The sequence below is a fragment of the Camelus bactrianus genome, chromosome 27 (assembly GCF_048773025.1).
Source record: "Camelus bactrianus isolate YW-2024 breed Bactrian camel chromosome 27, ASM4877302v1, whole genome shotgun sequence".
Classification (NCBI taxonomy): Eukaryota; Metazoa; Chordata; class Mammalia; order Artiodactyla; family Camelidae; genus Camelus; species Camelus bactrianus.
The window spans coordinates 15,266,988-15,294,632 of NC_133565.1; the positions used below are offsets into that span (position 1 = coordinate 15,266,988).

Below are 27,645 nucleotides of genomic sequence, written 5' to 3' on the forward strand. Positions count from 1 at the left end.
TGAGGGGTTTTCTCTCGGTACAACGTCATCATCGCCGACTTCCCCAGGCTGGGATATGTCTATGATGTTCCTGTGTCAGAAGAGTGTGCTTAGGTTATCATACGGTTTATTGTAGGTGGGGTTCATTCCCATTTTAAAATGGACTTTTCTCTTTATGGCGGGGATTGATTTCTCTTTAAATTAATTGCCCTGTTCCTACTATGTTTACATCTTTTTTTTCAGGAGCATATATCCTTTGTAAAAATGAAGTAAAGTACCCACTACAGCATGTGTAGTGCCTTCGGGTTTCGTATGTGTCAAATTCTTCTTTAAGAGTTCTGAAAGTAGCCTAAGACTCCGTAGGTCCATTTTAAACCCAGGGCATTAAGGGAGAAACGTGACAGCTACTGTGTAACATCCACTCTAAGATGTGCATTTTTTTTTCTCACATGTTAACACTTCTGAAACGAAGATGCATTTTACAGTTGCTGGCATGATGTGATTGTGATTGGCTACACAGGCATACCTCAGAGATATTGTGGGAGTTCCAGATTGCCTCAAAAAAAGCAAGTTATCTCAAGAAAGCAAGTCACACAAATTTTTTTGGCTTCCCAGTGCATATAAAAGTTACATTTAGGCTATACTGTAGTCTGTTAAGTATGCGATAACATTATGTTTAAAAAGCAACGTACATATGTTGTTTAAAAAATACTTTCATTGCTAAAAAAGCTAACCATCATCTGAGCCTTCAGCAAGTGGGACTCTTTTTGCAGTAGTCACATCAAAGATCACCATAACAAATATAATAGTACCGAAAAAGCTTGAAATATTCCTAGAATTACCAGAGTGTGACACACAGACATGAAGTGAGCAAATGCTGTTAGAAGAAGTGGTGCTTGTTCCATGCACGGCTACCACAAACCTCCAATTTGTTTAAAGGAAAAAATGCAGTATTTGTGAAGTGCAGTAAAACAAGGTATGCCTGTGTTTTCTTCTTTGTTACTGGTACATAAAACAGTGATGCATCTTATAATGACCATCCTAGAGTTGAGGAAATTGATAGATATTTAATCCTCAGACTTTTTCAGAAGCATGTTTGACAAAAGCTCAGTCTCATTGAATTTTTCCTCTGCTTGGATAAGTTTGAAGTCATTTTGTATTCCTTATATTTGGGTTAGGAAGAGAATTAAAAGCCAGTGATTATTTTTTTGAGTATTTCATTGTAAGTTGTATTTAAAATTACCGGAGTGTTGCCATGCTTCAGAAATTTAGTTTTGCAAGATGAAAAAGTTCTGGAGATGGATTGTAGTGATGATTGCAGGACAGTGTGAATGACTTCATGCCATTGAACATCATACTTTATTTTAAAATGGTTAAAATGATCAATTTTAAGTTATACATATTTTATCACAGTTAAATTTTTTCTCAAAAAAGTAGTATCATGTTTATAAAAGTTTCCCCCAATATAGAGCTACTTGGAATAAAAAGTGAAAGTCATCTTTACCTAATCCCAGCCCCTCCCCATTTCCCTACTTCTGTACCTGTTCCCCAGAGGTTGGTGTATCTTTTCAGGTGTTTCTCTCCTAAGGTTTACATAGTGAAGATAGGTATGCTTTTTGTTGGTCCTTCATGTCACTTTTCACTGTAAGAAATACAGTTGTAACAGTTAAGTAAGATAAAAATACATTGGGGAGGCCATCATCTGGGAACTGTGCTTTTTTGATTGCATTAAGGCTAAATGTACTACTTCATTTATTCTCTGTGTTTTTCCCAGGAGCTGTCTGTATATAAATGCATTTTTGTGGCTAGACTACATCAGCTCTCAATACACAGCATAAGAAGGTATCAGGAAAAATGCGGCCTGATGGCCTTAAGGCGGTTGTTTGGCAGCGAGATTCTTCACTCTGTTTCCTCTGAATTGACCACTGATTCCTCTGGCAATGAGATGAGCAAATTCCCCTTTAAACTCTTGTAATTGAGAATACATGGCCCTTCACCTTGACTTCAGTGGCTTGTTGTGGCTTGGAAGCATCAGGGATCAGGGCCCCATCTCTGGGGGTCTGCCAGGCCCTGCAGTCTCCCCCAGCCCCCTCACAACAGCCCCCCCCCTGCCGCACGCTGCACTCCATCCATTTCTGCTTCTTGTCCCTGGCGTTCACCTCATCTTGGGGAAGCTTTCTCTGCTCCGGGTCTGGTTTGCATTCTTTGTTTGCACGCCTGGCTTTCAGAGCACTTGTCTTCATTCACGATGAGGTGTGCGCTGGTGGGACTCGTGGGTTAATGTCTGGCCCTCCTCGTGGCAGCTCCATGGCAGCTGCAGGGTCTGCATTTTGCTCACCACTCATCCCTGTGGCCTGGCACATACCTGGCACTTGACGAGCATTCAAAGAAAAAGCATCCAATGAACAATTTTATTTTTTAATTTTTGGTTTTACAGAGCCCAGAAATTTGTAGATAAGGAGTTGATAATATCAAAAAATTAACCTGAATGTTTAGTCTTGGTGCCCTGACAATTTGGTTTTCAGCCATAGCTGAAACATAGTTGTCCTGGAAATATGTTAACACATCATCATTTTTTGTTGTTGTTGTTGGGGTTCTTTTGAAAATGAATTAAGACTTTGCAATACCCGGTAACGTGGGTTTCCGTTAAGAGGAAGTAAGCAGATCAAGTAGCTTTTTATTAGCCTTTTGAATGTGCAGTGATTCAACATGAGTAGATATAGGAATTTCTGGAAATGGGATGCTTGGAATAAACTGTTCTCTCGCTGATGTTTATTTTAATTCCAGAACATGGTCCAAGACAATTCCTGGGAAAGTCGAATTCTTCTCTAGTGAGGGTTCAGACACATCGATCCCGATTCCAGTAGTGCCACTGCGGGGCGTGGACGACTCCTACCCACCCCAGAAGAAGTCTTTCATGATGCTCAAGTACATGCATGACCACTACTTGGACAAATATGAATGGTTTATGAGAGCAGATGACGATGTTTACATCAAAGGAGACCGTCTGGAGAATTTTCTGAGGAGTTTGAATAGCAGTGAACCCCTCTTTCTCGGACAGACGGGACTGGGCACCACGGAGGAAATGGGGAAACTGGCTCTGGAACCTGGCGAGAACTTCTGCATGGGGGGCCCTGGTGTGATCATGAGCCGGGAGGTTCTCCGGAGAATGGTACCTCACATTGGCAAGTGCCTCCGGGAAATGTACACGACCCACGAGGATGTGGAGGTGGGAAGGTGTGTCCGGAGGTTTGCTGGGGTGCAGTGTGTCTGGTCTTATGAGGTAAGAACAGAAGAAAATCTGTTACTTTTGTCATTAGTTCTGGACTAGTCGTAGGAAACCATGAGTGATACTATCCTCTCTGAGGCTTAAAAATTGGTCTTAAGTTATTATACATTTTTTTACTTGGTTCTTTTAATTTGAATTCCCTCTTAATACCTTTTCTCTTGGTTTTTAGAACATGCCTTGTGTACATTTGTCCTAATACCTCAGTTAATAAATAATGGTATTCGGGACCCAAAGAAAAGGTTTGCTGCAGGTCACAGTGATGTTTTCATGATTTTTCAGAAAAATTCATCTCATCTGATTTTGCAGATGTGATTGCAAATGTCCCTTTCTCCCGGAGGCCTCATCTGGTCATGTTGACCCACACGGTTTAGAAACTTACATGTTTTGAATTCATAAAATGAGTAATGATGTGAAAAAGCCAATAGTATTCGGCTTTGCATTTATTAAACTTTGACTTTTTTAGAGAGTTATTATGGTCTGTAATTTGTAATATAGTTGTTCGTTTCAGAATAGTCAATTTCTGAGTTATTTTGACACATACATGCAAATTTTTGAAGGAAACCTACTTAGAGATGTTTTCTCTTTAATAGTTCTGGAGAAAATGAGTTAGCTTTTTTGACTTTTGTTTTTATTGGCAGATATGCCCCGCTTGCCTGCAGTTGCAGGATGTGATATTAGTCAGAATGGAAAAAATTATTTAGGTTGTGTCATGTTTAGATTGATAAACTACCGATAGTTGTGAGGAGCCGAGGGAATTGTTAGACCTTTTTCCAAGAAAGAGAAACTCGTTTTCAGATGTAAACTGTTAGCGTTTCTCCTGAGTTAGTTTTCTTAAGTGCTCGTGTGAAGAAATGGAATTCTTGCCTGTACTTGGCTTTTCCCCAGACTTGCTTTTAAATGTCTCTTAATCACTATTTTTTTCATTTGAACTTATAGGGAAGTGGACGTTTTCAAGTGTACAGGAAGTAGTCTACATGTAGTTTCTAATTATAAAAGATACATTTTAGAGCGCAAATGTGATCTGAGCAAACCCTCTGATCTCTGTGTGTGCCCCCCTGCACACGGGCCATTGCTTACTGGATCTAGGGGAGAATTCTCTTGTCATGGATTTTTGCTACTGGGAAAGCTGTTTGGGGATTTTGTGCAGTTTTAAGCAAAATACAACTGGCAGTATTCCTGCATTTTCCCCGTCTTTAGTTAGTTTTAACCTTTACGTGTTTCATTATGGTTAAAATGTGTGATGCCTTGAATATTTTGGAGTGGCTTATGCTGCCTCCATCCCTGAAAAGCTGGCCTTCCTGCTGGAACTGTAAAGGGTAGGCCTGCCTTTGAGAGAGAATTTTTAAACCTCTGTGTCTGAGTAATACGCTGCTGTTAGATTGTATATGTTGCCAGAGAGATACCAGCAGAGCCAGTATCTTGAGTTTATCAAGGACTTTGACCTAGCGTTTCGCCAAGATAGAGTGAGAAAGTTTTGTCCTGGGGACTTAGGGGTTGGGAGACAGTTTTGAGATTGTTTCCCTTTATTATGATGTAATCGCCCACGTTTTCTAAGGCCCGACGTCGGCGTTCTGGGAATCGTCCTGTCTGCACGCTTGGAGCTGTTGCTTAGACTCGATGCATCTGGTAAATGACCTTATTAGCTAAAGGGATCTGGTCAGGGAGGAAGCTCCTGCCCTGGGTCACTCCCTGGCCCTGCCCAGGATCTCTCGAGTCAGCTTCTCCTGCTGTCCCTGCTGCTTTGCGTTCCTCTAAGTGCCCAATGACCAGGGTTTTTCCTGGATGCTGCTGGCTTGCTCTCCACCCGGCATGTACCAGACGACTGTCCTTCTGTGGGAGAATATCTTCTCCCAGAGAGTGGCTTGTCTTTTCACTTTAAATTGGCATTTTTATTATATGCAGATTGTCGTATCTAAGTGCAGTCTCATTTGTTACTCTTTTCCCATGCAGTTTGTGCTTTTTCTGTCTTGGGACATTCTTCCGTTCCTTGGGGTCACAGGAGTTTTCTATATATTTTTCTGTAAATTTAAAGTTTTGCCTTTCACGTGTAGTTCTTCATCGTTAATCATTTTTTAAAAATCTGTCGGGACATTTACCATTTTATTAACTCTTTAATTTCTCTTCTGTTTCTTTTCTTAATTTTTTTTTTTTTTTGTCGGGCTTTAAGTGCTTCTAACCTAAGTTGTCATTAGGATTTATCATTGTGTTCACCACTCAGGCAAGATTAATCCCTCTTGTGCATGAGGAACTTCTATTAAACTTCCTGTAAATCTAGCTTCTCCATTAAGGCTCACATTACGAGAAATTATTGAGGTGGAGTCTTATGTTAAAGACAATTAAGTTAAGCTTTGGGTCTTGGAAGGTACTTATTTAGCTCTATTATAAACCTAGCCAGAAGGTGTAATTTTTTTTTTTTTTGCAAGTCGAAATAATACCTTGGGATTACACTTACATAATTAAAGTGGATCCTCAGAAACAGCTGTCATAATCAAAATCCAAATTCATTTCTGAGCTTGTTTTGATTATTATTGGTGGTTAATTATTAATACATGACTTTAAAAACTTTATTTGGAAATCATTTTAATTTCACAGAAACATTACAGAGATTGAAAAAAAAAAAACCGCAAAGGACAAAGAACATCCATACACACTATACGTAGAGTAACCTGTTAAGGTTTTACTCCATTTGCACTATCATTTGCTTGTGTTCTGAGTGTGCCCCCCCCCCCCCGAGATGTAGACTTAACCCACCACTACTTTAGGGCAGGTAGTTTACTTTGTGGCCCTTCGCTTTAAATAACATTAATGTATTTTAACTAAGAATAGGAAAAGCCAACCACCACAGTACAGCTTAAGTAAATTTAATCTAACTTCTGCAGACCCACTGAAGTCCCGATAGCAGCTCTTCCTTCTCCATCACAGGCTTCAGCCTGGGGTCAGGTACTGCATTTGGCTGTCATGTCTCTAGCCTCCTTTAATCTGGAACGTTTGCACAGCCTCTTTCTTTGTCTTTTATGACCTTGGGATTTTCGTTAAGTGGCTTTAAAAGCTTCATTTTTATAATGGAAAAATGTGACTGCAATATGGTAAACCAGTAGACAGTTTTTAGTAACGCTCTTCAAGGCTTATTAAAACTGCCTACTCTGAGGACCCAGCAGCAGAGAGAGTGGGGCTTGAGGCCCTTAATACAGCTGGAAAAGAGGAAGGAGGACCTGGCAAGCCTGGTTTCCCCTTGTCACACGGGGTCAGCATTATTAACTCAAGTTATGCCAAGTTTTTTATTTTTTTGAGAACCATTATTGAAATTTTTGGAAATTTTTATTTAGGCAAATATATGAAATATTATGCTACTCTCTTAATAAGAGGGAGAAAAAAGAAAATTGACGTAAGTAATGTATTCATATTTTTAACTTCTTATTGAAGTACATGTATCTATAAGTGTAGAGCTCAGTGGATTTTCACAAACTGGACACAGCTGGGTAGCCAGCATCCAGATCTTGCTTTTATTATTCTGACTCGATGTTTGACTAGTAATGAATGTCTGGAGTAGAAAATAATTGTTACTAATGAAAGTTAGTAATAGGCATAGATAGATTCGGCTACCAAAATTAAAAAAAAAAATTTTAAATAGCTAATGCTGTCACATGGTTCAAAACTGAGAAGTGCAAATGGTTTATAGGGGTAAGTCTTCCCACCTCTGTCTACAGCCACTGGGTTCCCTCATGAGGCAGCTCCTGTAGTGCATCTTTACAGACAGACCTTATGCATACATAGGCAGTTAAGATTGTGTATCTTCCCCCTTGCGTATGAACCGTAGCACGCTTTACATCCTGTGCACATCTTGCTGGTTTTCAGTTCCATGTCTTGGAAGATTTTCCATTTGGAACATAAAGAGCTTCATCTGTGTTACAGACATTCAGGCTATTTCCAGTTCTTTTCAGCAGTGTTTCTCACCAGTCATTTATCCAGCGTTTCCCAACCTTTTTCATACCATGGCACATGTATTGCGGTGACTGCCCCGAAAAGGCCCCTGCGCCCCAACCCCTGTCCTCTTCCCCCGCCCCCTCCAGACCTGAAAGGATTGTTATCTTGGCGCGTCTAGAACTGTTTGGGATATACCAGCGTACCAGGACCAGTCGGGACGCTATGAGTTAACCAGTAAGTATTTGTTAAGGGACCGTTAATGGGCCCGGTACTGCCTTCTGAACTGGCAGGAGATCGCAAAAGAAGAAGGAAACGTGAATGGTCTTTTTCTCTGCCTCAAGGACTGTAGTCTAGTTGAAGAGACAAAAACGTGTGTTTGTGAAAAAGTTGAAAAAACTTAAAAGTGTAAAACCCTATGATGCTGATTTTAAATATAAAACAGTACAGGGGAGGGTAAGATCTATGATGTTCTTTTAATAGAGAGGTATATCACCAAGGAAATTGGGAGTTTAGAGCAAAATATGTAAAAGGAGAAGTTGTTCCTTATTAGCTAACTGGCTTTCAAAGGAGTATTGAACATCCTTACGTTAGAAGCTTGGGATTTTTTTTTTCTTTAATCGCAGAAGAAATGTGTTAACTGCTAGTTGTGGTAAGTGGATTTGTGTTATGGGGGTGCCATTCCAAGAACCAGGCAGCCCTCTAAGTGACTAGAATAGATGCTTCAATCCTGAGCGCTGATGCTGCCTGAGCCTCATTCTCTTGTTCTGCCAGTTTGGTGGTTCAGTTTCCAAGCCCCTAATAGATTAGAAGGGCAAATTACCACCCCAAAAAAGAAGGCTATTATGTAAAGACTGTATCAGTACTGAGTGGAAAGGAGAACTGAGAAGAGAAAGTGAGACCAGGACCAGACAGCAGTCTGAGGCCAACCATTGTGTTACTGATTTCTTTCTAATTTCGTTCCATGCGGTTGGAGGACATACTTTGTATTATTTGTATTATTTCCAATTTTTAAAAATGTATTGAGACTTTTTTATGGCCTCACATTTGGCCCACCTTGGAGAATGTTCCCTTTGCACTGGAGAAGAGTGTGTGTTCTGCTCCTGTTGTGTGGACTGCTGTGTGGACGTCTGTTAGGTCTAGTTGGTTTTTATGTTGATCAAGTCTTCTCTTTCCTTGTCTGTCTGGCTAGTTCTATTCATTATTTAAAAAGTGGGATGTTGAAATCTCCAATATTACTGTTGAATTGTCTGTTTCTCCCTTCTATTATGTCAGTTTTAGCCTCGTGTATTGTGGGGCTCTGTTGTTAGGTGCATTTGTTTTTATAACTGTTACATCTTCCTGATTGATGACCCCTTCTATCGTTATAAAAATTGTCTTTAGGAACAATTTTGGTCTTAGTCTGTTTTGTCTAATATTAGTATAACTACTCCAGTGTTCTTTTTTTTTTTTTAATATTTTTTATTGAATTATAATCATTTTACAATGTTGTGTCAAATTCCAGTGTAGAGCACAGTTCTCCATTTATACATGAACATACATAAATATTCATTGTCACTTTTTTTTTTACTGTGAGCTACCACAAGATCTTGTATACATTTCCCTATGCTATACAGTATAATCTTGTTTATCTAGTCTACATATGCCTGTCAGTATCTACAAATTTTGAACTCCCAGTCTATCCCTTCCCACCCCCCTCCCCCTTGGCAACCACAAGTTTGTATTCTATGTCTATGAGTCTGTTTCTGTTTTGTATTTTTTTTTTTTTAGATTCCACATATGAGCGATCTCATGGTATTTTTCTTTCTCTTTCTGGCTTACTTCACTTAGAATGACATTCTCCAGGGACATCCATGTTGCTGCAAATGGCGTTATGCTGTCATTTTTTATGGCTGAGTAGTATTCCATTGTATAAATATACCACTTCTTCTTTATCCAGTCATCTTCTTATGGACATTTAGGCTGTTTCCATGTCTTGGCTGTTGTAAATAGTGCTGCTATGAACATTGGGGTGCAGGTGTCTTTTTGAAGTAGGGTTCCTTCTGGATATAAGCCCAAGAGTGAGATTCCTGGGTCATATGGTAAGTCTATTCCTAGTCTTTTGAGGAATCTCCATACTGTTTTCCACAGTGGCTGCACCAAACTACATTCCTACCAGCAGTGTAGGAGGGTCCCGTTTTCTCCACAGCCTCTCCAGCATTTGTCATTTGTGTCCAGCATTCTTTTGGTTACTTTTGCATATCTTTTTCCATCCTTTTGCTTGTAGCCTATTTGTGTCTTTGAATCTAAAGTGTGTCTTGTAGAAGGCTATAGTTAGATCATTTTTTAATCCATTCTGCTGATTCTACCATTTAATTGGAGTGTTGAATCCATTTACATTTAATGTCATTACTGATAGGGTTGACATCTGTCATTTTGCTGTGTGTTTTCTATGTCATGTCTTTTCTGTTCCTCTACACTGCTTTCTTTTGTATTAAATACATATTTTCTGTACATTTTCACTCTTGTCATTTCTTTTACCTTATTTTTAGTTATTTTCTTAGAAGTCACTCTGAGTGTTACAGTTAACACATTAACTGACGATAATCTAATTCAAATTAAGACCAATTAATAACAATAGTATACAAAATCTTTGCTTCTGTATAGCTCCATTCTCCCCCCAAATACTTGATGCTTATTGTCATACAAATTACATCTTTCTGTATCACATGCCCATCAGCACAGATTTATAATTATTGCTTTATGCAGTTGTCTTTTAAATCAGATTAGAGGAAAAAAGAATTACAAACAGAAAAACTACATTTCTATCATCTTTTCTATTTACCTTTGTGGTTAACCTTACTGGGCTCTTTTTTCATGTGTATTTGAGTTACAGTTTAGTGTTTTCATTTTAATCTGAAAGACTTCCTTCAATATTTCTCAGGGGGCACGTTTGCCCGTGGCAGATTCTCTCAGTTTTTGTTTATCTAGAAATGTCCTAATTTTTCCTTCACTTTTGCAGGATACTTTTGTTCATGAAGAATTCTTGGTTGGCAGTCTTTTTCTTTCAGCATTTGGAATGGGGCTTTCTGGTATCCGTGGGTTCTGATGAGAAATCAGCCGTTAATCTTATTAAGGACCCCTCATGTGTGATGCATTGCTTCTCTTGCTGCTTCTTAATCCTCGCTTGCTTTCACCAGCTTGGCTGTGATGTGTCTGTGATGTGGCTCTTCTTGAGATGATTGTACTTGGAGTTTGTTCAGTTTCTTGGGTGTGTAGATTGTTTTTCATCAAAGTTCGAAAGTTTTCAGCCATTATTTCTTTCAGTCATCTTTCTGCCCCTTTCTCTGCCTGCTCTTCTTCTGGGACTGCCATTGTACGTATGCTCAGGCTCTGTTTGTTTTTCTTTATTCCTTTTTCTTTCTACTCTTCAGATCGGATGATCTCAGTTGACTTTAGGTTTGCTCATTCTTTCTTCTACTTATTCAGATGTGTTGTGAATTTTTCATTTCAGTTACTGTAATTTCCAGCTCCAAAAATTCTGTTTGGCTCTTCTTTATAGTTTCCCTTTTTTGGCTGCTTATACTTTGTTTCTTTGCATGTCTCATAACTTCTTGGTGGAAATTGGACCTTTTAAATAATGTAGCAACTTTGGGAATCAGATTCTGCCCCCTTCCCATGGTTTGATGACGTTGCTGTTGTTTAGTGACTTTGCAGAATTAACTCTGTAAGCCTGGTGTTATTTTTTGTTTGTTTTTGTTTTTTGAGGGGAGGGAGATAGTTAGATTCATTTATTTACTTATTTATTTCTTTAATGGCGGGACTGGGGATTGAACCCAGGACCTCATGCAGGTTAAGCACCGGCTCTGCCACTGAGCTATACCCTCCCCTCTAATTCTGTAAGTCTGTCTTCTTTTTGTGTTTGTGGTCACTAAAACCTCTCCTTCGTTTGCTTAGTGGTCAGCTAATGATTGCATGGAGATTTCCTTAGGTGCTGGAACAAATACGTTCCCTAGTCTTCGCTGGGGGGCTCTGTGTACCTGTTGGTGTTTGCCTTCAACACTCACCATGCAGTTTTCAGCTCTTCCTTAGCCTTGCTTCCCGCTTGTGCAGAGCCTCAAGGTCAATCAGAGATGAGAGCTTAGTGCCTTCTCAGGTCTTCCCTGGGCATGCGCACAGCCCCACGCATGTAGATGACCTTCTAGATTTCCAGGAATACGGTAACGCTTTTCAAAGCCCCTTATGGACGTCTCATACCCCAGCTTTTCTCTAAGCTTTTTGGTTAGCCTTGTTTGCCCTGTTAGCCTCCTCTTCCTCTCCAGGCAGATGATACTCAACAATTGCCTGTGATTGTTTTTAACAAGTATCTCCTCTCTTCCCCACCAAGAGGTTGTTTGCAGTGGGAGAGCTCTGGGTCAGGGCAAATAAAGACAGCCTTGCAAGTGGGGTCTTCTAGGAAACCACCAGACAGGTCAGATAATGACAGTTCTCTGGGAATGGGGCTTTGAAGGAGCTCTAGCCTCATTCTGCCCCCTCCCATGGCTGCCAGGCTGCTGGTTTTCACTGTGATTGTGGACTCTTGGTTTTCAAACTTACCACATTGCTGGGGAATCCAGGAAAGGAAATATAGGACAAGTTAAAATGTCACAGAGCTCACTGTTTTTACCAAAATTTCACTGTTATTCTTGCACAAATGCTTCCTGGATTACTGCAAGCCTTTGGCTAACATCCAGAGTCCTGAAAAGGTTGCCTGAAACAATTTTTGCCCATGTTATCTTTGCTCTTGTGGAGGAGAGAAGTTTCGGAGGACTGAGACTATCCATTATGTGGCCTTAGCTTCACAGCTTTAATTTTGCTTTTCACAATTAGATATATCACTCTGAGTGTCCTCTAAGAAGTCAGGAAATTGCACCCTAAAAATTAGAAAGACCTCCGACCAATCAGTTACAATAGTCACACACATTCATTTTTCCAGTTACATTTGGACACAACCCAGACACTGCCCTAGATGGAGGCAGCGGTGCAGAAAGGGAAGGCTCTGCTCTCCTCTGTGCTGGAGGGCTGCGCCGGGCGCAAGGGGACATTGTGGCATGGATATATCCTCCTCTTTATCTTAAAATACAGCAGAAGAGCATTTCCTGTATAGTTGAGAAGATTGATGTTATCACTCTGATTCTTGTAATAAGCTGACAGTCTACCTTTTAAATTGGATCTCTGTAGTCAAAGTGTTATATGAGCCATTTTGAGGTAGAAAGAGTAAAATGAGCTCTAAAAACATATTATCAGTATGTGAAAATGGATTGATCTATATGAAAAAATAACCTCACTACCTAATAATAGTTTTAAACCAGCAATAAACCAGGGGAAAACAGCATAAGCCACACAGGAGAGTGTGCAGGGTCTGGGGGGCGGCTGGAGCGGGGTGGGGTGAATTGCTCGGACAGTGTGGAGGAGGCCTGCGTCATCTGGGTCTCCCCCTTCTCTGAAGATGGCTGGGTTTCTGGATTGTTACGAACAGTCAGGACGGTGTCCCATCAGATTTGTAAGAGATCTAGGAATGGCAATAGCAAAGCTTTTTAAAGGTTTTAATGCCCGCGTTTAATTATCTTTTTGAATGGATGAGCCTGTCTGATGTCCAGAAAGTGACAAATGAGGAACACGAGCAAGAATGCACGTGACGTCTGACTGAGGAAGAAGCAGTCAGAGGTAAAGCTGCTGCGTAAGGTTTGGGAGTGTGTTGTAAGTCAGCGTTTCTCAACCTTGAGTGACGTAGGGACCTCTTTCAGTGGGAAAATTGTATGTCTGTTCCTGTTTGTGGGTGTGTGTGCATGCGCACATGTGTGCTTTAAGCAGTAGCATCACGTGTAGGTCTTACACCAGGTTGCTCTTTCTTAAAGGGAGATTCATCTGTAAGAGAATCACCTGAGGTGTTTGTTACAGAGCAGATTTCCGGGCCCAGACCCAGAACTGGCCCCTTGACAGGTGTAGTCTGATGATCTGCACTGTTCGCAGGCTTCTCTGATGATTCTCGTTCTTGCTCGTGTTTAAGAACCATCAGTGCCGTTTATACCCTCACAAAACTTCTCCTGATCCAGTGATGTTTTAGAACTGCGTAGAGGATGCAGTTCTGTTTCGGTTAATTGGCGTCGTCTTATTTAGCACCTGTCCTGTGCAGAGCTTTGTCCTGGGTAGTGGAGGAGACAGAAAAGCAGTTTAGACCTTTGTCTTTATCTGGTAAGGAATGTAGAGTCCAGCTGGTAGGGAAGCCAGACCTGGCACATCCTATCTCTTTGATAGGCTCATGCTTTGTATGTTTCTTCCTTTCTTCTCTCCTCGAAGCCATGTTAATTGCAGTGAGTTGTGTAGCCAGATAAAAGTCAGGGATGATGAGTGCTGGTCAGCAGTAAATCCTGAGTAATGACAGGGGAGGAAGCTCTGTTAGATGCAGTGATGAAAACGAAGAACTTTTGGCCAGATATTAAACTGACAAATACTTTAAAGCTAAAACTAAATGATATTTTAAAATATCTTTTTGTCTCTGCAATTGATGATTTCACAAATGCCTGTTTGTGTGTTCTGGTTATAAATCTTTCTCAAGCCTCAGTTTGCTTTCTTCTTCTTTTTCTATTTTAAGCCTCTGCTTTTGCTAGTTGCCATGAACCGTAACTTGAGATTTGTATATCAGACAAATTTCAATTTAAAAAAAGTGGTTACAGTGTATTTATTAATCACTATGATGGTTTTAACTCACAAATTATTTGATAATCTTCCCTTCTGGAGGTGGAACTTAATTTCCCTCACCTTGTGGGCTGGACTTGGTGACTCTTTTTAAATGAATGCAGTAGGGAATGGGAAAAATAATAACTTTATAGTAGACAAATCTGGCGGACACCACCTTCCCATCAGCAGTATTAAGCCGTGTTTATATTCATGCACTCCCAGACGGGACGGCATGGGCTGGGTTGAGGATCGTCACGTCCGCCTGAGTGCTCCCCCAAAGCTGTAACTCCATTCTAGTCACGAGGAAACAACGGATGGGCCCAGGTTGAGAGACAGAACACCTGGCCAGCACTTTTCAGAAGTGCCACGGTCACGAAAAGCGAGGAAAGGCTGAGGAACTGTCCCCAGATGGAAGGAACCAAGGAGACGTGATGACTGAATGCATTGTGAGGTCCTGGGTTGGAAGAGAAAAGGGACATTAGCGGAAAAACTAATGACATCTGAATAAAGTCTATAGTTCAGTTAATAGTGTTGTATTAATGTTACTTTCTTAGTTTTGAGATGTGTCGCTTAGCTACACAAGATGTTAGCACTGAAGGAAGCAGGGTGAAGAGATGGGAACTCTCTCTGCTGCCTTTCCAGCTCTGCTGTAAATCTGAAATTGTTTCAAAATAAAAAGCAGAGAGAACCCAGAGATGATCTAATTGGACACAGAAGCGAGCTTGCTGTCTCTGCCTCTGTATCCCATTGACTGCTCAGTGCCCTGGGGAGCCGGGTGAAGCCGCAGAAGACTGGCTCTTCTGTGGGTCTAAGTGGGTATCATGCAGGATGTGATTTTTAGCTTACTGACTTCTAGGAAATCCAGGACAGAAAGGCCTTTGTTTGAGAGGGCCGCAGACTTTTAACCTTCATAAAGAGCTTATCATTCGAGCAAGCTTATAATGTACCGTGTTATTACTGTAAGAAATTTGTAATGGTACTGTTACAGCAAAAGTTTTCCCTGGCTAAAAAGAAGCTTTCAGCATTCACTCAGCAATTTAACGCTAGCACTCTTGCTAACGTCGCTATGGTTAACCCTGCAGTGTTCTGTCTCTGTGTTTTCTCTCAGTGAACCCTTGCAGGCATAAATCAGTGCGGAGTTACTTCTTTTGATGTCTGGCACTTATTTTCAGAGGTATTTTTAAAATACTGTAGGTGCTGTTTTCCCTTTCATACATGTTAACATCTGTTCATTCCTCTTCACCAGGAACACTCATTTAAAGACATAAAGCTTATTTTTGTTTATCACGATGTGGTTTATTGTAGGCAGAAGGATGAATCCATTCTTAATTCTTTTTTACCACCCAAGGAATACCTGTTTGCTTTTTAGGTTTTTATAAATTGATTCTGTAATAACTCAGAATTCTGGTGGTTTTATTAGGCTCAGGTGGACATGGTAGCCGAGATGATGCAAACATAATTAAAAATTTTTTAAATGATTGATTTAGTTCTGTTTGCATGGCTGCTTTGTAGCAGGCCCTGTTCTAGACACAGACTGCGGCAGGGAGTACAGCACAGCCTGCGCTCATGACACATTTACTTCTCCACGGGGACATCAGAGAATAAAGGGACAAATATATACTGGCAGGTGGTGCTAAGCCATCTAAAGATATACAAGCGTGGTAAAGGGATAGAGTGATGGAGTGTGGGGGAATGCTATGCTAGATGAGAGAGTGAGAAGCGAACCTTGTTATATCCAGGGAGGGTCATTTCCAGTGGTAGGACTGAGGTGTGCAAAGGCCCTAGGGCAGGGAATTGTGTGCTTGATTAGGACAGCAAGGGGGCCGGGTGGCTGGAGCATATGAGCGAGAGAGACCAGATCCTGTAAGGCCTGTCCAAGTTAAGGGCTCTGGGTTCTGAGCTGGGAAGCCACTGGAGGTTGAGGGTAGAGGAATTTGGGGAGCTGATATTTCAAAAGGACCTCTGTGGTTTGTGGACAGAGAAGAAACTGCAGGGGAGCAAGAGTGGGAGCAAGGAGATTGGTGAGCAGGCATGTGTAGTAACTCAGGAAGAGGAAGGGTAGCTTGGCCCAGGGTGGTAGCATTGGAGTAGGGAGAGGTGGTTAGATTGTGGATGAATTTTGAAGATAGCACTGATGGGACTCGTTGAGGGATAAGAGGTGGGGAGAGAAAAGTGGCCTGAGCCACTGAGGGATGGAGAAGTTCAGGCTAGAGATACAAATGTGGGTCATCTGCATCTAGATGTTATTTAAAGCCAAAGGACAGGTGACATCACCTAGGGAGGTAATGGAGATAGAAGAAGGGGCCTAGGGCTGAGCCCAGAGGCTGCCAGGGGTTAGAAGTCAGAGATGGAGAGGGATCCAGCAGAGGAGACTGAGCAGGGGAGGCCAGTGAAATGAGAAGAAGACCTTACCTTTGATGGATGTTTGCATAGTTTGAACCTGCAATGTTTAAACACCGACCATTTGGCACTTGTTACAGTTGGCTTGGAAGGTGGTTATGTGGGAGATTTTTATCAAGAGTGAACATTATCTTCTTTAAAAAGAGAACTTCCTGACATTGGTAGACGGGGTGGGAGGTGTGCTGGCATAACGATGAAGGACTTTTTTATCTGCTGACGACTGGTATGTGGAATAGTACTTAAAACTGATAAACCCCAGGTGCAGCCTAAGGACCAGTGGACCACAGGTGATGGGTGGTCAGCACCTGGTCAGAAGCCAAATACTGTTTGCTTGGAGTAGTAAGCTCTGAGGCTTGTGGCCCTGTGTTATAGAGGTTTTATTCATCATAAAATTGAACATGCACTTACATTGATTTCAAACTGCATGATTGTGCTTATTTTTAAAAAGATAAGCCACTCCATAGAATGACACGTCATCATAGAATCACGTCACAACCCTTAGAAATTGATAGAGAAATGGACCAGGGGCTCAGCCTTCCTGGTATAATTTTTGGCCCATAAAACTCCTGATTGATGGAGAGCTTGCTGATCACCAGGCGAGCTAAGTCATTTTGTAATAATTCTGATAGATCAGTATGGTTTGCGAGTGGGTGCTTAACTTGGCAGAAATCACTGTTAATTTTAGGAGAAAGTTTTAATTGAACATTGATTCACTTACACCTTGTAATAAATAATGTTTTCACGGTGAGGTTTAAAGGATATTTTATTCTTTCAGTACAGAGAGAAAACTCCTTTAAACTATGCTCTCCAAGACTGTTTCCTCTTCTCTGAAACAGGGTTACTTAACTCATCCAGGGCCGTACAGATGGTAAAGCATTCTAACTTCAGAGCCTGCAGTTCTCGCTCTGATGAAATTATGTTTTCTTTTTCTGTATAATGCAGTGCACTCTACTTTTTATTATCAATATTGCCAGTATTCATTTGAAAATAACCAATAAAGTTCAGTTGTTAGGAATTTTAGATAAAGGGAAAATTTTCATGGTTCTTAATGTTCTTTTGTTTGGTGGGGTGTTTTTCGCATACTCATGTGTTTAAGACAATATCTTACTGACACCAGTTAAACCTCATTGCACTCTGTCAGTTCTCTTTGCAACTCTTGCTGAGCCAGTGTAAATGGCTAGTTTAAAGCAGTGGTGTAATGGGTTTAAAGTGGTGAACCTCAACCAAAGAACAAACAGAAGAGAAGTTTGATTTCCAGTCCCTAGATTTACTCTTAGGAAATTGTCAATATAAACATAACAGAGCAAACATTCCCAGATCAGTTTCTTGAGAAATCTTTTAGCTAGTCCTAAAATTTCTCAAAAGTCTCAAAAAAAGATGCTGATCAGGATCTTCCAAAACAAGTTCCCTGGATGCTCTGGCTTTGATGAGAGTGTTAACTGTAAGTTGAATTTTAGATCGTTTAGAAGCTGGCAGTATTCCACACTTGCAGTTGATTTTGTATGCTATCCTGTGGTCACCCCTGTAGAAAGAAAACAGCTGACAGATCCTTGGCCAGAAATCTTTATTCTCTGCTATAATTTTATAGGGGAAATCCATTGAATAGCATCCTGACATACAGTATGTGTAGCAGGTTGAATAATGGTCACCCAAAGGCATCAAGCCCCAGTCCCTCAAATTGGTCAGTATTACCTTATTTAGAAAAAGAGTCTTTGCAGATGTAGTCAGACTAAGGATTTTGAGATAAGGAGATTACCCTGGATTATCCAGATGGGTTCCAGATGCCATCACAAGTGTCCTTCTGGGAGAGACGCGAAAGGACGTAACACAGACACACGGAGAAGACAGGCAGAGATTGGAGCTGTGCGGCCTGGAGCCACGAGAAGCCAAGAGGTGAGGACTGAGTGCTCCCCGGAGGAACACGGACGGCCCTGCTGGGCACTTTCAGCCCAGTTTGTGGTAATTGGTTACAGCAGCCTCAGGAGACAAATACAGAATGTTACCCAGAAAAATAGCCCCTCAAGAGGGCAGGTGAAAGGCTCCAGCATCCCGTCCTGTGACGGTGTGGCCTGGGGATTAGCACTCTCGTGATGTGGGTGTGGTGGAACCGTTCTCACAGGTGCCTTGTGCTAAGTGCCTGCACACCTAGAGCGCTCAGTAACGAATGGCCATTCTGACCGTTTGGTTTGTCCAAAGCAGCAATTCTCAACAGCGTGGTCCCCAGCGCAGCAGCCTGAGCATCACTTGGTTCTCAAGCCCCACCCACTTCCTGCGTCAGAAACCAGAGCCACCTGAGGGGCCTTTCAGAACACAGATTGCCGAGCCGCATCCCAAGAGTGGGCTCAGCTGACCTGGGGTGGAGCCTGAGAGCTCACATTTCTGACAGGTTTCCAGGTGATGCTGATGCTGCTGGTCCAGGGACCACACTTTGAGAATCCCTGGTGTGAGGCTCGGTGGATTACAGAATAGTGAGCAGAAAGAGAAAAGGCCGTACTTTAGGCACATGTCCTTGGCTTTTCCTTGCTGCCTTGTTTCTGTCACCCTGTCCCCTTCGGCTTCTCTGCTCTGTGACAGTTTCTCAAGCTTCCCTTGTTTGTGACGACCTTGACAGTTTTGAGCGGTGCTGGTCAGGTATTTTGTAAAATGTCCCCCATTAGGATGGTCCTGTATTTCTCACGTTAGACCGAGGTTGGGGTTTTTGAGAGGAAGACCCTGAGGTCTCATGACATGTCCCTCATCGCCTGGCTTATCACTGTAGATTGTGACCTTGATCATCTGGCCGAGGGAGTGTCAGGTTTCTCCTCTAAAAACTCTCTTCTTCCCTTTCCACCCTGTGGTCTGTGGAAGGAAGTCACTCAGCACAGCCCCCACTCTTAAGGCGTGGGGAGTCATGCCCCCCCGGCCTTGAGGTTGCAGTGTGTGTGTATATTATTTAGAATTCTGCACAGATGTGTCTCTTCTGCCATTATTTATTCAGTTACTAATTTATATCCCCTGTGGCCTCATGGGTATTTTGGGTTACATACTGCTTTGGTCGGTTGCTAACATTGTTCCGGGTTCGGCCACTGGGAGTTCTTTCAGTCGGATTCCCTTTCTTACTTTCTGGCGCTAGAAGATGCTGCAGGCTCTTCTTGTAGATTTCCTGCCCCAGCCCTAGAATCAGTCATTTCTTCAAGGAGCCCAGGCTCCTCCTTTTAGAGAATGGTGTTAGAAATCAAGATCAACGGGGGGTGTGCTTGTTGCTGTTGGGGTGTCATTTGCTTTTAGGCCCCTTCTTATGACAGAACAAGGGCATTGGTGCGTGGATGGTGACCCGTGTACACACACAGATCTGTAAATACTTCTGTATATAGCCGCCTGCATCTGATTAGACCAAACATGAGCTGATACTGATGTCTCCAGCTGGAATCAGTACCGGCTGGATCACTCCAGCCTTCTCCCTTTGCTTCACCGTAACCCTCCCACTTCAGCAGTGAGAGACCTGGCTGTCACCATCCACCATCCCTTTGCTTGATTGTTCAATTCCAGGATATATGTGTAGTGCTTTCAGAATTGTCAACATGTATGCCGTGAGAAACGTTACCACCTAGAGTACAGTGCTTACGTACGGTTCCATTTGCCTTTAGTCTTTACTCATTTCCATTGTTGCTTAAGTCAGCACCTTCCCCCCAGCTCCCTTAACTGAGATAGTTTCATGCATTCGTAAAACAGTTTGATTGTTTTGTCATAGGCTATGTTCTATCCCCGGATACCCTGACCTCTCAAATGACTTAAAATTACTTTAAATGCTGTGGAGTTCTGTGGGTTTTAACAAATACGTGGTTTCGTGAATCCATCATTACGGTATCATATTACCATGTAGAATAGTTTCGCTGCCCTAAAAAAATCCCTGTACTTCACCTGTCTGATGCTCCTCCCTCCCTCCCTTTACTATCTAAGCCCTTGTTCTTTTTACCATCTGTGTGATTTTACCTTTTCCAGAATGTCATAGAATTGGAATCATACACTATGTAGCTTTTTCAGACTGGCTTCTTCATTTAGGAATATGAATTTAAGATTCCACCCATGTCTTTTTGTGGCTTGACAGCTCAGTTCTTTTTATTGCCGAGTAATATTTCATTGTCTGGATATACCAGTTAATCTGTCCATTGATTGAAGGGACATCTTGGTTGCTTTTAGCTTAGGGCGATTATGTAGAAAGTGGCTGTAAAACTTGCGTGTGTGTGATTTTCTGTAGACGTAAGTACTTAAGTCAGTTGAGTAAATACCTAGAAGTGTGATTGCAGTAAGAATGTGTTTAGGTTTGTATGAAACTGCCAGACTGTCTTCCAAAGTGGCTGGGGCACTTTGCATCCCCGCTGGCAATGGAGGAGAGTTCCCGCTGCCTTCATCCTTTCCAGCAGTTGGGGTGTCAGTGATTCGGATTTTAGCCATTCTGATAGGTGCGTCCTAATGTCTCGTTGTTGTCTCAGGAAGAGGATTTTAGGACCCTGTGTATAGTTTAGTCCAGGCTGGTGCGCTTTTGTTTGGTACTGTTATTTCTGACTGTTTATATTTCAGGCTCTTTCCATTTCTGTATTTTTATAATATTAAGCTTGGACAGGTTTATGCTTGACTATAGTGAGGATATGGAAAATTGTTGAATTGATCTTCTCTGAGGTTGGGTTTGAATTTTTCCCCATTTTTTTTTAATGTCTGTTCATGTGCCTTAGGCGTTTAGAATATTAATACAGAGCATTTAACCTTAACAATAATGGCAAAAGTTTTTAGAACAAGTCTGAACAGTGTACAGGAGATGATTACCTTCCATGTTTCATACCCAGGTGACTGTTAACAATGTGAGAGGGATATTGAAGAGGCATACAGGAGTTGTTCATCGTTTGTCATTCAATAAGTAATCATGAAATGCCAGCCATGAGGTGGTGGTGCTGTATGACTGGCAGGGGTTCTGCAGGGAGTCACTGTGTCCCCATCCTTGCCGTGTTGGAGTTTTTCTAATGGGAGAGACATGAGGTATAACCTTCTATGATTCATTCAACACTCAGCAAAATTGACACTTTGCAAATGTCTGTGAGCTGGCTCTGTGCCTGGCACTGGGGCTTCCGGGCTGAGCAGTGGGCAAGGCCCTGTCCTCTGCAGTGTGCACCCTTGCCAGGGCACTGTTAGATCAACTGCAGTGATGGTGCCCCTGTGCAGATGAGTGCAGAGAGCTGTGTGCATGGGGCGGGGGCTCTGGGAGAGATGTCTGAAGGGTGAGTTCTGGTGGAGAGTGTAACCAGCAGGCGGGGGCCAAGTTAAGGGTAGTCAGATGGTCGAGTCTGGAAATGTGCAGTAATAGCGCTCTTCTTTTTGATGTTCCCCCCCGCAGAGGTGGTTTTCATGCTTCACACCCATCCACTTCCCAATAGACCAATAAATTGCCAGAGATATAACTGAGTGCACTTTGCAGAGACTGGATTTTTCTGGATGACAGTTTCACTGTCTAATAGAAGCGGTACAGACTGGTACAGGACTCCTCCTCCTCCTCCTAGCCGGACAGGGGATCAGAGATGAGTGAGACAGAACCCTACTCTCAAGGAGCCCGTGATCCCGCAGGGGAGAGAGCACATGTGTAATCACACATCTCAGCAGGAAGTGCTGACAGAGCTGGGAACAGGGTGTTCAAGGAAACCAAAGACAGACTGCTCGGGGTGGAGGAGTGGGGTGGCAGGGAGAAGTCCGTGTGGGCGAGACTGCTACCCAGAGCCTTCCTGGATGGTCTCGACCTCACATGGGTGGGGCATCCTGTCAAAGGGAACAGTAAGTATGAAGTCATGGGGCGATGGGACAGTCTGACCTGCTGTGGAAACTACACGTGGCGTAGTATGACTGACCAGAGTGGTGGGGAAATTAGACTGGAAAGATGGATGGATTAAAGTGATTAGGTTTTATTTTAGAGGATAAAGGTACCCAGCATGTGGCCTATTCTGTGCGGACTTTCTTGATGTTTCAACAAAAAAACCTTTTACCTGATTAGCTAACAAGTAAACTAATAGGTCTTTGTGTGGAAAAGGTAAGCTTTGTGTAACAGATAAAGTAATTACAGTGCAGAGATTAAAGATTTCCACAGTTTATTTGTTCAAAGGGCGTCACATCTGCCCAGTTTACCTTGCCTGGTGTGTCCGAAGGAACTTGTGCAAATCAGAACCATCCCGTTCTGTGATGGAAGTAAGGACTCTAAACTTCCTTCACGTTCCTGACAGTTAACAACACTCTGTGGAAGACGTCAGTGCAGAGTAGTGTAGTTGAAAAGCTGTGTTGTAGAGTCTTACTGAAGAGGTTTCCTGAGCTGTTTCTGCTCCAGGATAAGAGGATCCTAAACTCTACCACTTAACCTTAACTTCCTGTGGCCAATTGCGTGGAAAAAAACCTAACCGATAAGAGGTTCTGTCTAATGAAACTATTTAATGAGTAATTACAATCAAATCTTGTACCAAGGTTAAAAACAGAGATCTTTTGAGCTTAATTTTTTCCTTTCCATGCTTTTTCCTTGAAGCATCCAGAAAGTTTTACCAGGGTTAGTGAATAGGCAGTGAGAGAGATACTGGACTGAAAGTCCAAGACAAGAACTTTGAGACACTGGATCGGTATTTGAACACCACTAACTCCGTAGTGATCTTAAAGGGTCTAAGCTACAAGGCTGAAGGCACTTTTTGCACTTTCTGTATTGAACTTGCTGTCTAAACGATCTTTTACTGCAGGCCCGTCACACACTGACTGCCTTGTCCTCAGCATCCTGCTACAGCTGGACCTGTGGATGGCATTTTAAATGCTCTTGAGCGTGTGTCTCTTTTTTTCACCTTCAGTCTGAAGTAGGCCCTCGGTCTTTCTTTGGTTGTGGGTGAAATGTCCGTCAGTTTGGACTTGTTATTGTTCCCTCATGATTAAACTCAAGTTACGCATTTAGGGCAGGAATATTACAGAAGTGACGCTGGGTTCTTCTTGTGTTCTGAGAGTTCATGACATTGATTTATTCTGCTCTTGGTGTTATTAACACTGATCACTTGATTGAGGTGTTGTTGGCCAGGTTTCTCTGTAAAGTTACTCTCTTTGTTATTATAATTAAGAAGTGTCATTGTGGAGAGGTACTTTTGGACTATGTAAAGATCCTGTTCCCCATCAAACTCAAACACCCACTAGTTCTAGCAACCATTGATGTTTCTTGGCTGAATAAATGATTACTGTGATGATTGCCACATGGTGCTTTTCTAACTCCAGTCCTTCTTTCCGCCTTTAAAGTTGAACGTAGGGTGAAAGCTTGTTCTTCCCATGAATGCAATCGTGTATGTGTTTGTATGAGGATGGACTCTTCTGTTCCTGTTTTATTCAGTGGGTTATGATCTTTTACTATTATATTTTTCTGTGTCTTTTTGGCATGTCTCTGTCATTCTTTTGAGCAAGTTTCTTGCTTTCTGGCACGAGATATTCCAGGCACTTTTTTTCCTCTCACTGCCCCAGCTCTGCAGTTTGCCATTTCCTAAGAGACCCTGGTTTGTTTTAATGGGAAATACTTAGAAGCCAGTGTGCTGCTGGTTGCTGTCAGGGTATTGCCCCTCTCAGGCCTGTTCAGTGAACTGAACCAGGGATTGTGTGTGCATCTGTCTGTCCATGAGGTTACTTTGATACCCAGAGTCCCATTTCCACACGAAAGGATTCATTCTCTTACCTCCCTTTCCATGCTTAGATCTCCTTTCTCTGATGGTTGAGGAATCTAGCTCCCATTATCCTTTAGCACTGGGCAAGTTTCTGTTGTATGTAGTTAATCTGTTGCTGCAACACCCCCTTTCTTTCATTCTATTCAGGCCCTGACACCCCATGCTGGATACTACCCGCCCCCAACTGGGGACCCTACCTTGCTTGGCCTCACTGGTGGCTTTACTTCAGGAGCAAGGTGGAGGGTGGGCCGGAAGCCTGCCTAAATCCATCTTGACATGGGCTTCTGTAGTTTCAGTTACTGGATTCTAGGACGTACCTGACCCTGTCACATGGCAACATAGCCCTCCTTTTAAGATCCTGTTGGCAAATTTAGCGAAGCAGTATTTCTGTTTGATAGTATGTTCCTTGAAGATCTTCTTTTCTGGGATGTTTCTTTGCACCAGATTTTCGACTTTGTTTTTTCCCTAGTAAATTGGGTCTTAACCATTTCTGTATTCCTCTTAGAGGCTAATGTCTTAAGCATTATTAATAATTAACGATAAATTAGCATATATAGGGAATATGATTTTAAAAATTACCTGGAGATTTAAGAAAAGTGGTCTTCTGCCTTTGAGATAAAATACCATATAAAGTGCTGGAGTGTATAGGTGTTGCCAGCCAGCCAGCATCATGAGTTGTTCTCTGAAAATTGGAATGAATAATTTTTAAAATACTGTTAGTTGGCAAAGTTGAGAAGCACTTGGTGATACTAATTCTTCCCATTCTGAAGTTTTTTTTGGTGGGTGTAACTCTTTCCTCTTCTTTTAGCCAAAATTTTTTGTTTCCAAAGATGAAGTATAGAAGAAAAGACTTTTATTCCCATTTTAGGTAGTGAGTGGTTTCTTTCTTTTCTTTTCTTTTCTTTTTTTTTTTTTTGACTAAATGCTATGTTAATATAAAATCACATTTGTCAGGAGTGGGACTATTTCTGAATAGACAAGATTTGTTTCAGATATTCCTCTAGGATTTTCCCCCTTTAAGTTTTAATTCTTTGCTGTTGGTTTTGTTTCATTTTGTCTGGTCTTGTTTCTCTTAAATAAAAATTTAATTTTAGAACTAGGTTTCTCCAAAAGATTATTCAGGTGTGTGCTGAGATGCTAGGGGGGTACCTGGTAGTCAGAAAATAACATGGCTTAAGTCCCTGGAGCATTAATTTTATATCAAGTCCGGGGGGAGGGAGAGACATTTTTACAATGAAACAAACATGGATATCATAGACTATAAGGTAAATTTGTGTGACCTTTTAAGATAAAAAATGAAAAAAGAATTGTAATATTTATTGGAGGACTGCTTTCGGCTAGGCTCCCTCCCCCAAACTGTGGGAACATTCATGCACTCCGTGGGCCAAAGACGAAGAAACTACATTTGTTTTCTCATAGGTTATGCAGTCGATTTTACCCTTTTCTTTTCTGAAGCCAGTTTGTTGATGTTGTCTTAACACTGTTCCCTTTCCTAGCTTCACAGCTTCCCTAGTTTACTAACTCTCCATAGAACACCATATTCTTTCAGTGAATGATTTGATAACTTCATTTATTTTTCTCAAGTGTCACTTGTATGAAGTTGGGCCACATAAATGCTTCTGTTCCAGACCACTTCCATGGGAAACAAATCTCAGTTGTGACCGTGGCGCTCAGCACACTGCCGCCTTCAGAGCTCCGGGAGCTAAGCCCACGGAGGAGGTGCTGCTTCTCCCCGCCAAGCGTATTGTGAGGTGCCTTCCCCCCGCCCGCTCCTGCCCCCACCCTAGTCTCAGGCGCCTTCGTTGCTTTCTTTAATAGATCATCCGACTCTTCAGAAACAAGCCCGTGGGAAGTGGTTCTCCTGCTGCTCTTAGACCTGTTAAGTTTTCCGTCATCTGGGTAACCTCACGCCTGGCACGTGGGCCTGACTAGGCTCGTGTGGCCTGTCTGTTTCCTAGGTCGTATCTCTTTGCTTGGAGACTGCCGGGGGAGAGAAAGGAGTGCAGACTTGGGGTTGAAATTAAACTTCTTATTTAGTCCTGCAAACACTATGTAACGTTCATCAAAAATCGAATGCCCTTAAATACTATTATTATAAGGATGGAACGTTTTACTGGCCGTGGGCTCTTGAAATAGAAAACAGTACCATACCAGGGGCATGGGAGGTAGAACAAATTATTAAACCACCTTCTGAACATTCCCCACTTGGAGCAGATTAGGAGTGTGGAGGTTTATGTGTCTAAATGTCAGAGTGGCTAGTACTAATAGTCATCAATTGAAGTGTCAGTTTCATAAGTTTTGTTATAATACCATTTAGGTTTCAGTATGTATCTTTCAACAAGTAGCTATAAAAATCTGTAAGAGCTCTGTTTTCTCCAGCTATCAGGAAGGTTTGTAACATCCATGTAGATTGGTATTGATGGCTGCTTTGTTTGTTAAGGGGAAATATAAGGACCAAGCTTTTTCTTAACTGAGGAGTATGCCGGTTCCAGTGGTATATGCTAGCTTTTTTTCCGCCTCTGAATCATCAGTGTGCATGGTGGTAATTTAGTGACTAGGAGGCACTGTAAATTGTTGGTTATAATAAATTGATGTCATACCCACAGCACAGCAGGCAAAAAGGATGAATTAGAGACAGAAATAGTAACGGGTTTTTGTCCAGGAAACCTCAAAGGATATAATGAGGTATTGCCATGTTGATAACTTTTTTTTTTTAAAGGGGGGGATAATGATCCAAAACACAAAATATCTAAACAATAGATGTAATAAAACTGATCGCAGAAGTACTTTATACTTCGGAAAACCTCTGTGATGAACAGCTGAAGAACCTTTAAGAAATCTCTTACCGTCATTTGTGATTTCTTTGTTGGTGAATGGAGTATTAACAACAGTATTAACAACAATAACAGTACTATTAAGAATAGTATTAACAACAGCAAAAAAACCACCGACATTTTTAACGTATCTTTTTGGTAATTTTTTAAATTTTGAAAAAACTTTAGACTTAGAACAATTTCAAGAATAGTACAGAACACTCCCATATACCCTTTGCCCAGACTCCCTGGTAGTTTACATTTACCACATCAGCTTTATGATTTATTCATTTTATATATGTATTATATATATGTATAAAACGAATAAATATGTATATGGTTAGGGTATGGGTTAGGGTACGGGTTAGGGTTAGGGATATATATTTGAACCACTGGAGAGTAAGTTGCAGACATAATACTCTTTTTTGCTCCTAAATACCTCACTGTGTGTTTTCTAAGAACAAGGACATAATGGGAGTACATGGTGTTATTATGACTCCAACAGGCAGAAGTAATTCTGATCACTTGCCGAGCTTCTGCTGCAAAATTACTATTTTTTCCCTCTGTAATTAATATGTACATATTTTATAGGGCTGTATTTTGAGACCATGAGCTATCCTATTCCTCCTCTAATGCCATCCACTAATTTTAGCATCCATTCGTGATTCTTACCTGAACTAATTACTCTGATGTTTGTCAAATGGTGATATTCTTGACTCCACCAGATGGTCATTTTTATGCCCAGCAGCTTTATAACTGGGCCTTTTTGTAATTGTTTATTTTCTTAGAAGTAGTTTAGGTGACTGTAAATGTGAGAAACCTTTGTGTTGAAATTAAGTAGTGTTTCCCT

The 27,645-nt window shown here is 41.6% G+C and overlaps 1 protein-coding gene across 1 annotated transcript in view; it reads left to right on the top strand.

Annotated features, from left to right (window-relative positions):
• CHSY1 (chondroitin sulfate synthase 1) overlaps positions 1-27,645 on the top strand; it is a 60,975-nt gene that overhangs the window by 12,539 nt on the left and 20,791 nt on the right. Inside the window, exon 2 of the mRNA XM_074354362.1 lies at positions 2,767-3,262. Within this exon, the coding sequence (XP_074210463.1) occupies positions 2,767-3,262 (496 nt within the window). The remainder of the gene's footprint in view (positions 1-2,766; positions 3,263-27,645) is intronic.